The following is a 15,218-nucleotide window of genomic DNA, read 5'->3' as shown; positions in this document are numbered from 1 at the left end:
CTGAAGGCATTGGTATAGCCCTCTGTCTTCCAGCTTCTCCACCAATGCTGTTGTGCTCCAAGGTTCAGTTCTTTATGCCACTCTTTTCCCCTTGTATATTAATGACTTTCTTCCACTGACTAGAAATCCTACCCATAGTTTTGTTGATGATAGCACAGTACATTCCAGCTTGAGAAACCTTGCACAAAGTCTCAACTTCTCAAATATCTCCCACCAATTCCTTAAGTGGAAATCTCCAGATAATTCTCCAGTAGTGGAGTGAAGGAAACTTAGTTAACTTCAATCCTTCTAAAACTCAGTCTGGTCTTTTTTGTCACAAAAAAAAAAAGTCTACTGCTCCCGTGCTAATCTTCAATGACCCTCAGAATTCTAAACAATATCACATATTTCTATTAGGGATTACCCTGCGCGCGCGCGCTCTCTCTCTCTCTCTCTCTCTCTCTCTCTCTCTCTCTCTCTCTCTCTCTCTCTCTCTCACACACACACACACACACACACAAATATTGCTTCCTCTCCATAAGAACACTGAATTTTCATTCTGGGTATCACTTTGCTCCTAAACAACTACTTACACTATACAAATCTCAAATTTAGCCTACCATTGGGATGTTTTCTCACATCTAGTACTTTCTAAACCTCAAGTTTCTGGACTCTGTTCAAAAGAGGGCAGCCAGGTTAATTAATGACCCATCCCTTACAACGTTTCTCTGTCTCATGGATGCTTGGTTTCTGCTGTGTGCCATTTCTATAGATATTTCTGTGAGTAATGTTCTTCTGAATGTTGTCTGTAATTCCCCAATTCTCTTGCAAACCACTCCAAATATGCACCATAACCAGTCAGCACCAATTCACTACCCAACTCCAAACTCACAGAACCCACTTCTCCTCTTTCTCATTTATCCATTCTACTTCTGTTCCTACAGCAACCTTCCTGCACATATATTTCCTGAAAATTACAATCTGCAAAAATTCAAGTCTGATGTCAACAAATTTTTTGTTTTCTTAGCATTTGACCCATGCACAGTACTAATTAGTACTGTAGGTTCTACTACTGTTCATGTTTGTGGTTTTCATAAAAAAATACTGATAGCATAGATAAAGTGTTTCATTGTAGGTAATCCTCCTTTTCCTAACTAGTGTTTCTTTGTTATATAGCTTTCTTTTTGGAGTAGGATGGGGATGGTGGAAAACTGGAGAGCTGTGGATTCATAATTGGTGTTAAGAGCTTCCCACAGACCATTGAAGTGTAGGTGGAAAATTTGGTATCTATTGTACTTATCATTCTTTTGCTTCCCAAGTGTTTGAACATCTGGAACTGATATTGATTTCTCTTTGGAGAACAGACAGAGTTCGGTGTCGATCTGGCTCTTTTTCTCTTGAGTAATGCTTGAATTCTTGAAACTAATATAGACTTGTGAGGGGTGGGGCAGCTGAGAGGGAGAGACTATCAAATAAAAATCATTTCTGAAATTTTCCCAGGGAATAACAAAACGTACATTGAAAATTTAGTATTGATATGACTTCTTTTTTTTTTTTTTTTTTTTTTTTGTCGAGTAATGCTGAAACACTTGAAACAGTTCCATACATGTAGAGCGATAACTTTATTGGAATTTTTTTTGGGGGGGGGGATAACTGATTTCTGATGGTTTGGTTTTTAATGAAATTTGAGACTCCTTGACTTACTATACTAGCTAAAAAAAAATTGCTAAAAGACAAATGTAAAATTTAATGAAAATTCATTCACTGAGAGCTGAGTTGTTACATGCAGACAGACATGGTGAAGATAGTCTCTTTACATATTTGTCTGTTAGATACAAGATATCATGTGATACAAGGAAGCCCTAGGCTTTTGCTGCACCAACCAAAATAATTAAAATTAAAAAAAATAATATATAAACAATAAAATAAACTGCCCTATTTGACTTTCTCCTCACGTAGGTGTCAATTCTACTGACCTTTGAATTTCTCCCCAGCTGTCAGCCTTAACTACTCATGGAATTAACTTATTCCAGTAATTAACAACTGCACTAGTATTCCAATTGTAACCCACCAGTTATATAAAAGTGATTGAACCTGTTGTTTAAATTACATTTCTGTTCACTGTATGATATTAATGTAAAAAGCATTATAACATCATTCTTATCTTTCTTGGTGATTTCTTTCTACTTCTGACTCTTGCTCTCTCTCTCTCTCTCTCTCTCTCTCTCTCTCTCTCTCTCAGGGTGACTCAGGAATTTTTTTTTTGGCTGGTGCAGCATAAGCCTCAGGCTTCCTTGCACCATATGGCTAATAATAATAACCAAAATGTTCAGCTAATTCTTTAAATTTTCTTAAAACAAAATTTGTAGTATGTTGTGACTTGAACTTTCCAATTTTTATGATTTGACAGTTTTATTTTAGGAATTCATTATTGATTAATGCATTAAAATTTAATTTCAGTTCAGAATCTTCTAGATGCAGGGGTAGATCCTTGTGCACCAGATGAAAGAAAAAGAACAGCATTGCATTTTGCAGCTTGTAGAGGATATGCTGATGTTGGTAAGCAGAGATGTGTATGTTGTTGGTTTTTTTTTTTTTTTTTTTTTTTTGTTTCCTGTATGAAGTAATGAAATATTGATGGGTTAAGATTACAATATCACATAATACTTTTCATATGATTTTGGATGCAGGTTTTGATCAGTCATGTAAGAATACTGAAGAAGTTTTTGTAGTAGTAGTTTTTGATAAATACCATTTTCATCTCATCTGCAGTAAACATTTTAAGTGTGGCAGAAGACCCCAGAGAAATTAATTGTATTTTCTGCAGCAAAGAGTTAAATATGCTATTTATCATTAATTCAATATAAAATTATTTAAAATGTAATGTGCTTGAAGTCGCTATCATTCTCTGACTGTAAATAAATTGTCTAATTCAAAAAGACTGTTGAAACCAACTATAGCCAAACATTGTTATAATCAAGTTGAATGTAACTATAATGAAAATTTGCTACTATATACTGTGTGTGTCACCTCTGAATTTTGCATTTTTATCCACTTCCCCAAGAATTGCTTGTGGAATTGGGGAATTCACATACCTCTAAGTTGCATTACAGGCACACACATAATCCATTTTATTGACGCCACTGAAATAAAAATTAACTAATCACTAAGGTTCAAAACTCATGTTTCACACACACACATAAAATTAATTATATTAATTTTATATATTAATATTAATAAAATAACTGTTGGAGTATGTAAAATCTCATCTTTTTTCATGTAATAAAGATTTCAGAGTTTCATTTTTGTCACCATAATAATCATGTAGCTCAACATATGAAAGCTGTACATTAATGCAATAGCCATGTTGTTTATTATGTGTACATATATGCTAAAGAAAAAGTATCCATATTTTGGTATAAATGGTGACCAGTTTGCCTTGCATAAACAGATGAAAGTGAAGATAGAATGTCCAGTGTATGGGTATAGCTGATAAAATGTGCATTTCGTTACATTTGTGAAATTTTACTTTAGTTGTATGGAGTTAAATTTTTTTGTGTGCATAAATTAAGTTTCTATTTGTAGAGGAGCTTAATCACAGAAGCTGCTTCAGGAACTTTACTAAATCAAGTTAAAAGACAAAAGATATAAAAATTTTATCAATACCTCCATGATCAGAATTGTAAAATTCTGATGTCCAGCAAATTGGTGTATGTATGTTTTTTTCCTCTTACTTTTTTGTGATCAAACTCATTTTTCCAACTGTTCTAAAGTAATATTAGACTAGTTAATAGTCCTAGAAGTTGGAACTATGTTTTGAAGTTCACTGAATAATAGTACAAAAAAAAATAGGAATGTCACCTTTTTGCCTGGAACAAGCAACTTATGCAGTAAATATCCCAAAATATGGATCATAATGGCACTTATTTTAACATACAACTTGTATGATTAGTTAATAGTGACAAGGACAAAACTTAGTAATATGTTATTATTGCTAAGTTATACCATTGATTGAAGAAATCAATCAATTGAGAGAAATTGATTGAAGTTCTTCATTGTACAATTGTTATTTTTTTTCATATTGACTAAATGAACATGTTAATTGTCTACTCACATCATCACAATGAACCTAAAGGTTCTTAACATTTTAAATGAGAATTGTGAAAATCAGCCAAGGTGCTTTGTCCACTTTTAGCTGCAGCATTAATTGTTATTATAAAATCATTTAACTCCCAGTTACCATTAGACAGACTCTGCTAACCACATATCTAAAAACATTCATGTATGAATATAGATGCAAAATATGTATTCAGTTTATCAGCAATCTGAACTGCATCATCAACAGTTTTGCCATTCATATCCACTGGACCAATGTGATTAATCCTTTACCTTCTATTAACATATACAAAGAATTCCTTTATGATTTTCTTGTTTGTAAATATTGCAGGACTCTTGTATCTCCTGACAATTTATAATCATCCCATGCATTTTTCTTCTCTGCCACTAAGCTCATCAGTTTGTCTGACTTCTGTTTTGATCTAAATCTTGAACAGAATCTCTTAGTTGACATAACTTTTACTGGCCTCCATGATTGCTTCTCTGAACACTTAGCTTTGGAATTTACAATTTTCAACATCAGATGGTTCCACTCAAAAATTTTTAAAATGTCTGACCCCCATTATAATTATCTTTGTGGAAACAAAACCTTTCCCTTTACTCTGGGAAATTTCTTTGAATAAATTCGACTTCAGTATGCTGTGATCACTACACCTGAAGGTTTCCTTATTTAATCTGTGATGAATCACTGCTAATAACCAGATCAAGAATATTGCTTTCATTTGATGACTCTAACCTGTAGGTGTAGAAACAGTCATTCAGCAAATTGAAAATTGTTTTGCTACTGATTGAGCTGCCAGCTCACAAGTTTCTAACAGATATCTGGAAAGCTAAAATCCTTTGTGGTAAGACTAATTTTCTGGCCTACACTATATTTATCTCTATAGTTGTTTATTATACTCATCACCATCATTTACCCTATAAAAAGGTAAAGTGCAGCCATTATCAACCCACTGCAGGATGGAAGCCTCAATAATTCATGCTGAGGGAAATGGACCATAATCTGCCACACTGATCCATTGTGGGTTGGCAGATCGACTGTATTCAGCAGTCAGGGGCTTGAATCCCGGTCTACTCAAAGAGTGTGTGCTACTGCACTCCCGCTCCTGACCACTCGGCTATGGAAGCCCATTCCTATAACAGACTTCAACTCTCGTAAATAGTGGGAAAACACTGTTTTCCCAGTATTTATGTCTCGCCAGACTAACTCAGTATTACAATGGCAATCTGTATTTACTAGTTGTACTGTTTTAGCATCTGTGTACTTAAGTAAAAGCATCACAAACCCCCCCCCCCTGCCATGTTTGTCCTTTCTGTACACTTTATAATCACCATGTTTCTATTATGCCTGTTATATAATCTTTTAATGATTTAACAATACTTCGAATTCTCAGATTTATGTACTGTGTGCCTAGCATTAGTGTACAAACAAGAAAATAATGCTAGGAATGTGACTTTTGGCCATTCATCGTCAGCTAAAGTCCTGAAAATTGGATTGCATTTTGAAAACACCGAACATATTGTTTTAGTTGATCATTAATTATATGTATATTAAGAATATAAGCGTAATACATTACATTCATATGCAAAAGTTTTTAATAAGCATTAATTGATTTGAAATTATAGATTAAATTTAATTATATGCAAATTATGTTTATTATTTATTTCATTTTTTGTACATTTTCTTGGCAGTAATATCAAATTTTGTATTTCAGCAAGAATACTCTTGGAAAGGGGTGCAGATCCAAACCAACGGGATGTTGTTGGAAATACTCCCTTACACCTTGGTAAGTCTTAAATAATATACATTTTCTGATTCATGATTGTGTGTGTGTCAAATTTATTTGTTTAACAACAAAAAATTCTGTTGCATTTCTGTTCTTGTCTTAAAAGGAATTCGTAGGAAATTTTCTAAGTATGCATTTCTTTGCATTGACTTCCAACAACAAACTTGAGTTAAAATGGTCTAATTGTAACATGGGAATCATCATTTGCATCATTTTTGGTTTGGAGCTCACACCTAGTTGCAGCCCATGCAAATCAGAATTTGTTGGTACTACTGTTTCTTCTATCCCTATTATAATGTTCATGGGTCTCTTTCAGATCTAAGCATCATCAGCAAATTTTCTGAATGTTCACTTTGTAGTTAATAAAATTTGTTAAAACTGTCAAGAATGGTTTTTAAAGCATTAATTTTACATTTGTATAGTCTGTCATCTAGTGGTTATAAATATCTGTGATTAAATCTTCTGTTTTCCAATTCACGTGGAAAAAAAATCAAAATCATAATCACACAATAACAATTTTGTTTCTTTTTTTTTTTGTAATGCGACCAGCTGCACAACAGTATGAAGTAAGTGCACAAAGCTATACTTGTTCTGTGCATTGAGCCAAAAAAATTAGCCTGACAATTAGTGTGGATAATGTTCCTGTTATGATAGGCCAGTTAACTGGAGTTGCAAAGATATTAAAAGAGGAGATTGAACGCATGATCACAATAGGTTGTCCTTGTGACTGATTAATTTGTATGCTGAAAGGGAGGAGGGGAATTATAAGTCTTCTTTTTAAAGTGAATGAGTATTTTGTGCACATTTACTGCCATCAGGAGTTAACAGTTATGGCATTTGTCACATGCTTTTGAATAACCAGGTTCGTTACTTTGTACACCCCCCCTTTTTTTTTTTTTTATTCCATCATAAGCATTCATTTTGAAAGTTAAGATTTGTCTATCAGTTTGGATCAACTGATCAGTTGTTCTTACATGGCTATTGTGGGCCATCATGCACAAGGCTTATTGTTCCATATCACCTTTCCTTAATTGAATTTACCCAATACCTTGATATGCTTCTAGTGACATATTCATCATCCTGTAACATTTTTTTAAAGTAATTATGAATCTTTATTGGCATAGTCCCTTCTGCAGAAAAAATTCAATGGCATGTCATTGTTTGATATGCACATCAGCACTATCTGCAATACATTTGTAAAACTGAATGCAGGAGCAAAATTCAGATCTAATGACATCATGCACAGGGTACAGAAGGATGGCCATTCTCAAACTCAGTCCTAGACCTGTTGCCATGCACTTTCGTGCACAGCCAGACATTCTCATTCTTGATGTTTACATAATTGCTTTTCGCTTGCACACAGTGTGTGTTTCGTACACAAAATTTGTTTCAGATCATTCGTTCCAGAACACAAATTTGTAATGTTAAGTGATTTTCCATTTATTTGTTCAACCTTCCTTAAAGCCACAAAAATTCAATTATAAATTTTCTTAATTTCGTTAGCATTTGTTATCACAGCCCAAACTAAATTTTACCAAACCTATTATTAGATGATGTTAACACAGTCCAGTGTTTATAGGGATTTAAATAATGCATACTTGAAAGGAGCAAGGTGGCCATCCTTTAAACTGGAAAAATTCAAATGTGAATTACTTTTATTCTCTTTTAATAAACATGCATGATTATCTTTAAGATTTTTATTCTTCTTGTCCTTGGTTGGTTTACTATTTTAAATCTTGTGATATTAATGTTTGCTCAGATATTGTGTCAGTGAAATTATCCTTGTAGAGATGAAATTCTCAATTCCATGCTCCACTTTAAAATTTCTTCCTTTATCTAAACCTTGGTTTTCCGATAAATGTGCTAGGGCTGTTCAAGATAAGAATGTTACGTATCGCAGTTGGCTTGCTTTCAAATATTCAAATCATTTTCTGTCTACACTAAAGCTTGGAACAATTAAAAAGCAGTTATTAATCAGTCCAAACTTGATTTTGAAAGGCTAAATGTAGAAAACTTGCTTCTTATACAAATGGCAGAAGAGTGTTCGGATCTCTTGCCAAAGCTATTGGTTACAACTTTTCCTCATCTATTCCAACTCTGTTAAAACTTGATGGTTCATTTGCCTCCTCAGCTAAAGATAAAGCCCAGTATGCTCCATTCAATGTCTCCCGTGGTCCTCCATCAAAAGGATGTCAGAAGGATTTTGAACAACCTTGATGCCAAAAAAGTCCTTGGTCCTGATGGTATTTCTCCACTTGTTCCCAAAACCTATGCTCCCGTCTTGGCCCTGAGTGCCAAGCGATTTATAGTGCGATTTTCTAGTGTTTCTCTAGGGCGAGTACTAGCTATGGTAAAACGACTCCAGTCAGGAGATCTATTAATTGAAACCACACAAGCAAGACACTCTGAACTGTTGTTGAAACTGTCATCTATAAGCAGAATCCCAATCCAAGTCATGACTCATAATACAATGAACTCCTCAAAAGGAGCAATAAGTAAGTGGGATTTATTGAACGTCACTGAAGAGAAGATAGTTACGGAATTACGGGGGGGAAAAAGTAACACAAGCAAGGTGAATTATGATGTGGAAGGACAATAAACTAGTTCCAACACGAAATATCATATTGACTTTCAGTACACCAAATTTACCAAACTCAGTGAAAGCAGACTATCTGCTGTGGCGCCTCCGTAGCCAGGTGGGAAGGAGCAGTAGTGCGTAGCACACGCTTCTTGATTAGACCGGGGTTTGAGCCCGTCACCACCAAATACGGAGGATGCGGAAAGGTCAGGGAATGACCACTGCATATCCCGGAGCAATATGGCCTTAGTTGCTAATGCTCCTAAAAACCAAATAACAAACAAACAGACTATCTGCACTGCTAAATCCATGCATACATTCCAAATCCCTTAAGATGTTTCAAATGCCAAAAATTCGGTCATTCCCAAACAACATGCAGAGGCAAAATTACATGTCCTGATTGTGGGTCGAAAGATCATTCTCAAACAGATTGTACTGTAAAATCTCCAGAGTGCCCAAATTGTAAGAGGGATCACCCAGCTTGTTCAAAATCATGTGATCTGTGGAAAATGGAAAAAAATAAATAAATAAAAAAGATACAGAAGTTTTAGATCGAAAACAAAGTATCATTTCAAGAAGCAAGAAGGCAAGTCAAGGTAACTATCCCCAAACGCAGCTGTGCTACTACTACCCAAAACTGTCAAACTGTTGTGATCCAAACAGAGGTGTCAATCCCAACTAACACATCCATTGCAGAATGGGCATGATCTATACTATTGACAAATCAGCCCCCTAACAAACCTGTTTCGATCAACAAAATGAACAATACCCCACTCTCAGTTCCACCTAAAATTACATCAACTGATGAAGTACAAAGGAAACCACAAAAGCAACGTGCCACTAAATTGCCACAACCAAATTCAAGCAGCATGGACAGCGAAGGTGTAAATGCACAAGAAGAAACATTCTTCATGTAGAAGATGACATGGAGACTGGATGTTCACTTACTGCAACTGATGATATAGAAGGGAGTACGGAATATCGACGCTCTTCTTTTTTATCCCAGAAAGGATAAGACTAAATATGATCATCAAAAGCAAACTGCTCCCTCCTACAAGAAACAGACTCATTTTCCCTTTTTAAAACCAAGTAATGCAGCACATTGTACAATGGAATTGCAGAAGTTTATGTAGTAATACTGATGATATCTACGATTTGATCTCAGTATATAATCCTGTAGCCATTTGCTTACAAGAGATTTACTTAATCCACAAGTAACTTTTTCAATTAAGCATTATACAGCCTATAGAAAAGATAGAAATTCTTCAAGCTACGCACGCATTGGTATTTTACAATCGAATTGAATCATGCACACGTGATTTAAAATACCAATGATTGTAAAATACCAACTAGAAACATTCCGCTTCAGACCCACTTAGAAGTTGTTGCAGTATATGTACAAACAATAACTCTAGTCTCATTATACCTTCCACCTAACAATATCTACACGTTGAAAGAATTTGAAGATCTTATAAAACAAATACCATCTCCTTTTTGTCTTCTTAGTGACTTCATTGCACATCATTCTCTATGGGGATCTGCTCACATGGATAATGGAGGACACTTGATAGAAAAGCTCATAGACCAACTGACCCTAACATTGCTGAACACTGGTCATAACACCTACACTCATCTCTCCACAGGATCTATATCAGCAATTGTCTTATCTATTTGTTTCCCTCAATTACTTCCTATTATAAATTGAACAGTTTAATTGATCTGCACGACAGCGATCATTTCCCAGTTATATGCAGAATTCAAACAATGAAGATGCCGTCCCCTGATCATTGGGTAATATGTAAATTCTCTAAAGCAGATTGGGAAAAGTATTTTGCCACTATCTTTTTTGTGGCCAATTGATACGACTAGCATCCATTGATGATGTAACTGAGCACATTACTGCAAATACTAGCAGCAGCTTCCGAAGCAATACCACAGTCTTCTGCTTTCAAACACAGAAACCTTAAACACTGGTGGAATGGTGCTTGTGCCATAGCATAAAGGAAAGAAATAAAGCCTGGAATCTGCTCCATAAGTTTCCAACCACTGACAACCTAATCCGGTTTAAAAGGCTTAAGGTAAAAGCACAACAAATTAGAAGAAAAGCCAAAAAAGATTCATGGATACAGTTCACCTCCTCTATCACAAACGAGACACTAGCAGTAAAATTATTTGGGAAAAAAGTCAACAAATAAATGGCAAATATTTACCAGTTTCTGCTCCAATTTTAACCAAGGATGGACAAGAAATATTTTCACTGCAAGGTATAGCTAACGTGCTTGCGGAGACTTTTTCTGAAATGTCTGCCACTACAGTTTATGATGCTTCCTTTCTACAAATCAAAGCCATAGCAGAAAGATACAAGATAAATTTCCAAACTATCCAATCTCTTGCCTGCAATCAACCTTTTTATCTTTTTGAACTTCAAACATCATTAACCAGATCACCTAATAGCGCTGCTGGAGCTGATTGAACCTTTTACGTAATGCTAAAACTTCTAAACAATGAAGCTCTGAATTTACTAATAACATTCTTTAACTGGATCCTTTTTGAAGGTACATATCCTTCTACCTGGCATCACTCCATTATTTTAGCCTTTTCCAAACCAGGAAGGATCAATTACTGATCAGTCTCCCTCACCAGTTCCCTATGGTAAAACTCTAGAAAGGATGATGCTCATACGACTAACCTGGGTTCTTGAAACTCAAAAGCTGTTAAACAACAATCAATTTGGATTCCAACAAAATAGATCCACTTTAGATCTCATGGTGAAAGCAGAGACTAATATCCATAATGCTTATGTGAAAAATGAACATCTTGTAATGATAAGTTTGGATATTTGAACAGGCTTTTGACACAACCTGGAGGTATGGTACATTGCGAGAACTTAATTCTCTAGGATTGCGAGGACATTTACCGAAATTTATTCAAAACTTTCTCCAAATCAGAACCTTTCAGGTCCGTTATCAAACAATACTTTCTCGTATCTATACCCAAGAAGGTGTCCCACAAGGTTTAATACTTAGTGCTACTCTTTTTCACTGAGGCTGAGAACACTATAACCCACAACATTCCCAATACTGTAGAATTATAGATGTATGCTGATGATCTAACTATATCTTGCAGTTCAAAAAATATTCATACTATTGAAAGACAGCTATAACTCTCCATAAATAATCTAGAAATATGGACACTGAAGAATGGATACTGTATGTCAGAACAAAAAACAGTTGCAATTCACTTCTGCAAAAAATCATCCAGAACCAGAACTTCGGCTAAAGAACCACCTGATACCTCTCACTAATTAGTAATCTTCATTTCCTAGGTTTAATATTGGACATCAAACTTAACTTTGTTTCTCACATAACGCACCTCTGAACTGTTTGTTTAAAGAAACTAAATATTCTTCAGTCCGTTTCTGCTATGGCATGGAGTGCTGATAAATATACTCTTTTACATTTGTATTGTGCTCTTATCAGGTCTCACTTAGATTATGGAGCTGTTGTCTATGACACGACACGGCTAGGAAAAGTGCACTAACCAGACTGAACACCATCCAACACAGTGCCCTTCATACGGCACTAGGAGCCTTTAGAACATCCCATGTCCAGAGTGGACCATGCCTGCTTAAACTTCAGTCTGCAGACCTTGAAATTATGGATAACCCATCTCCACTACGAAATCAAGAGAGCTGGCTACAACAAATTCAGACTCTTACAAGAACTACAAGGTAAGATCTCACCTATCGTATTTACCAACCTGGTACATTCCATCTGTCACCAAGCTAACCACATCTCCGATACTTATGCTGCACGCATAACTGTATCCGTTAAGTTCAGATTCTGTTGAAAAAGAGACACGATTGTCTTGAAAGCTACAAAGTATTTATAATTAAAGATATTTTACTGGATTTATACATTATCATTATTTCATTTGACCATGGATCCCAGTACAGTAGGCCCATTTGTACTTATACGTTCTCTTTATGGCCATAACATTTACAGTGATTGTGTCCAGCTGCAGAAGTCCTTCAATTTGATAGCCTGCAACAGACAACATCTGCGCTTTGCACATAGATGCAAAATCAACCGCATAATCCCTGAAGAGTTCCGCTATAAAGTCCCATTTAGCAACACTCGCATGGACCATGCCTGCTTTAACTTTAGTCTGCAGACCTTGAAATTATGGATAACCCATCTCCACTACGAAATCAAGAGAGTTGGCTACAACAAATTCAGACTCTTACAAGAACTACAAGGTAAGATCTCACCTATCGAATTTACCAACCTGGTACATACCATCTGTTGCCGAGCTAACGACATCTCCGATACTTATCGTTCGCGGCAACAATGAAAATTTATTAATTCAGATGGAGAGGCCAACTCCTCGAGAGCAAACACCCGTTCAACTGACACGACTTCCTTCGTCCTAAACCTAAGCAGCAAACAACTAACCATGGAGCAGCTCAACGTCTTGTCCACTGGTATGAAGTTCGCCGTTGTGTCATCAAAACCACCGATCACGCGGCTCACTATGGGAGTAGAGGCAAGTATTACCAACCTCCCTGAAGAAACTGCTAATGAAATCCGTTTCAGAACAGCCGCCATCCTCCGTAGCACACGGCCCACCTGCTCAAACCTTAACCACCATCAACATGCCGCCCTTTCCTCTATAAGAAAGGACAACACCATCGTTGTACTTCCTGCTGACAAAGGCCGTCGGACTGTCGTATTAGACTGGTCAGCCTACCGAAAGAAAGCCCTGGCCCTCCTACTAGACCCCAGCATATATGAACCTGTGACAGATCCACCCCTTAAGGTCTTAAAACATCTGGAGTCATGCGTCAATAAGCTTGTCCATGCATGTTTAAAGAAAAAGAAAATCTCCGCTCCAACTCAGCACGGAAATTTTCCTTCATGCCACGGGCTGCCAACTGCCACAGTTTTATGGATTACTGAAAATCCATAATCCAGGCGTTCCTCTCAAACCCATAGTGTCCTGCTGCAATGCACCTACGTTTGAACTGTCCAAGTATATTGCACGTCTCCTCTCACCTCTTATAGGAAATACCACGCACACCGTCAATAACAGTGGCGAATTTATTCGCCTTATTAAAGACCTCAATTCCTGACAACTCTGTTATGGCATCATTTGATGTAGCATCGCTATTTATATCAATCCCTGTCCAGCAGGCCACACACTGCACCGAGGCTCCTTGAGAATGACCTAAACCTTCCAAACAGAACATCACTGTCTACTGATGACATCTGTACCGCCTTCAACCTGTGTTTGTCAAGCAGCATCTTCACTTTCGAGGATTCCGTATACCAACAAGTACATGGCACTGCTATGGGCGCCCCTGTTAGTTCCGTTGTAGCCAACATTGCCATGGAAGAATTAGAAGAACAGATGTTCCTGAACCCACCTGTACCTATTACAACATGGTGCAGATATGTTGATGACGTCTTCACCGTCATCTCACATGGCTCTGAAACAACATTACTAGACTATCTCAATTCCCTGTCTGGGTTCATCCAGTTCACTCTCTAGAGTTAGAGGTTAACGGATCACTCCCGTTCCTGGATGTCCTAGTAAAACGTGTGGGCCCACACCTGGGAACCCAGTATACCGTAAGCCTATGTGGTGAGGGCAATTCACAAACTACAGATCCGGCCATACCCCCAGTCATCTCAACAGCACTGCCCGCACTCTATTCTCCAGAGCTTGGAGCCATTCCAGCACAGATGCTGGAATGGCTCCAAGATGTAGGTGCAGCGAGATTTCTCATGTGAGGACAGACTTAATCAATTGTGGCTACCCAACACATGTACTAGACAAGTGCCTATTGCAAGCACAAGAGCTCACAGTCCACCCGAGACCACCAACCCAAGACAACACACATACTGCCTACGTTCCCTACTATCCAGGCGTGTCAGGCCGGATCTCAAAAATCCTTGGGGAATACCACATAAAATGCGTACAGTTGCCCTGTAGAAGCCTACGTTCTCTAGTCTCCAGTGTAAAGACCCCTGTCATCCCTCTCTTACGCAGCAGTGTAATATACCGCATAACCTGTAGAGACTGACAGCTGCTACGTAGGAGAGAGAGAGAGACTTCAAGACCGCCTTGCGGAACACGACAGAGCAATCTGCCTTGCTGAGACCGACCAGGCCGTAATCGCAGAGTACTTCTGGGCTACCCACCACAACCTCAATCCCAAGTGAGACCATGAAATAATAGACCACTCCAGGCACTCCCACCACCGCCTATGGTTAGAGTCACTCAACATATTGAGCAATTTGAGAGCCAAGGGCATGAGACTGCACCCCATCTTGGAGACAACCGTTTTATACCTCGACAAGTGCTGGAGAAGAACTGCGCATGTCCCTGCAGCAACAATGAACACCAGTTTAATGATTGAATAACGTGCCTTCACTCGCCTCACTGCACGCATAACTGTAGCCATTAAGTTCAAATTCTGTTGTAAAAGAGACACGACTGTCTCGAAAGCTACAAAGTATTTATAATTAAAGATATTTTACTGGATTTATATGTTATCATTATTTCATTTCAAAAAATCTTGCTAGTGTATGAGTGACCAACCGACAAGTTCCAGTCAATATCTGGAAAGTTAAAATCCCCCATTATAAGACGTTCTGGTTTACTGGCCCACGCTATTTCTCTGCACAATTGCTCATTATACTCATCAGATTCATTAGGCCTATAACATACACCTACTCTCATTTTTCTTTTCTCAG

At 37.2% G+C, this 15,218-nt stretch overlaps 1 protein-coding gene across 1 annotated transcript in view; it reads left to right on the top strand.

Moving 5' to 3' along the window:
- LOC150078935 (ankyrin repeat domain-containing protein 54-like) overlaps positions 1-15,218 on the top strand; it is a 103,052-nt gene that overhangs the window by 56,495 nt on the left and 31,339 nt on the right. The window contains exons 4-5 of the mRNA XM_090383049.1: positions 2,440-2,538; positions 5,811-5,882. Of these exons, the coding sequence (XP_090239175.1) occupies positions 2,440-2,538; positions 5,811-5,882 (171 nt within the window). The remainder of the gene's footprint in view (positions 1-2,439; positions 2,539-5,810; positions 5,883-15,218) is intronic.

This window comes from Mastigoproctus giganteus, chromosome 10, assembly GCF_048544385.1.
Source record: "Mastigoproctus giganteus isolate SK-2022 chromosome 10, ASM4854438v1, whole genome shotgun sequence".
In the NCBI taxonomy this organism is placed as follows: Eukaryota; Metazoa; Arthropoda; class Arachnida; order Uropygi; family Thelyphonidae; genus Mastigoproctus; species Mastigoproctus giganteus.
Note: the sequence above shows the minus strand (reverse complement) of the source record. Positions and strands in the feature narration are given on the sequence as shown.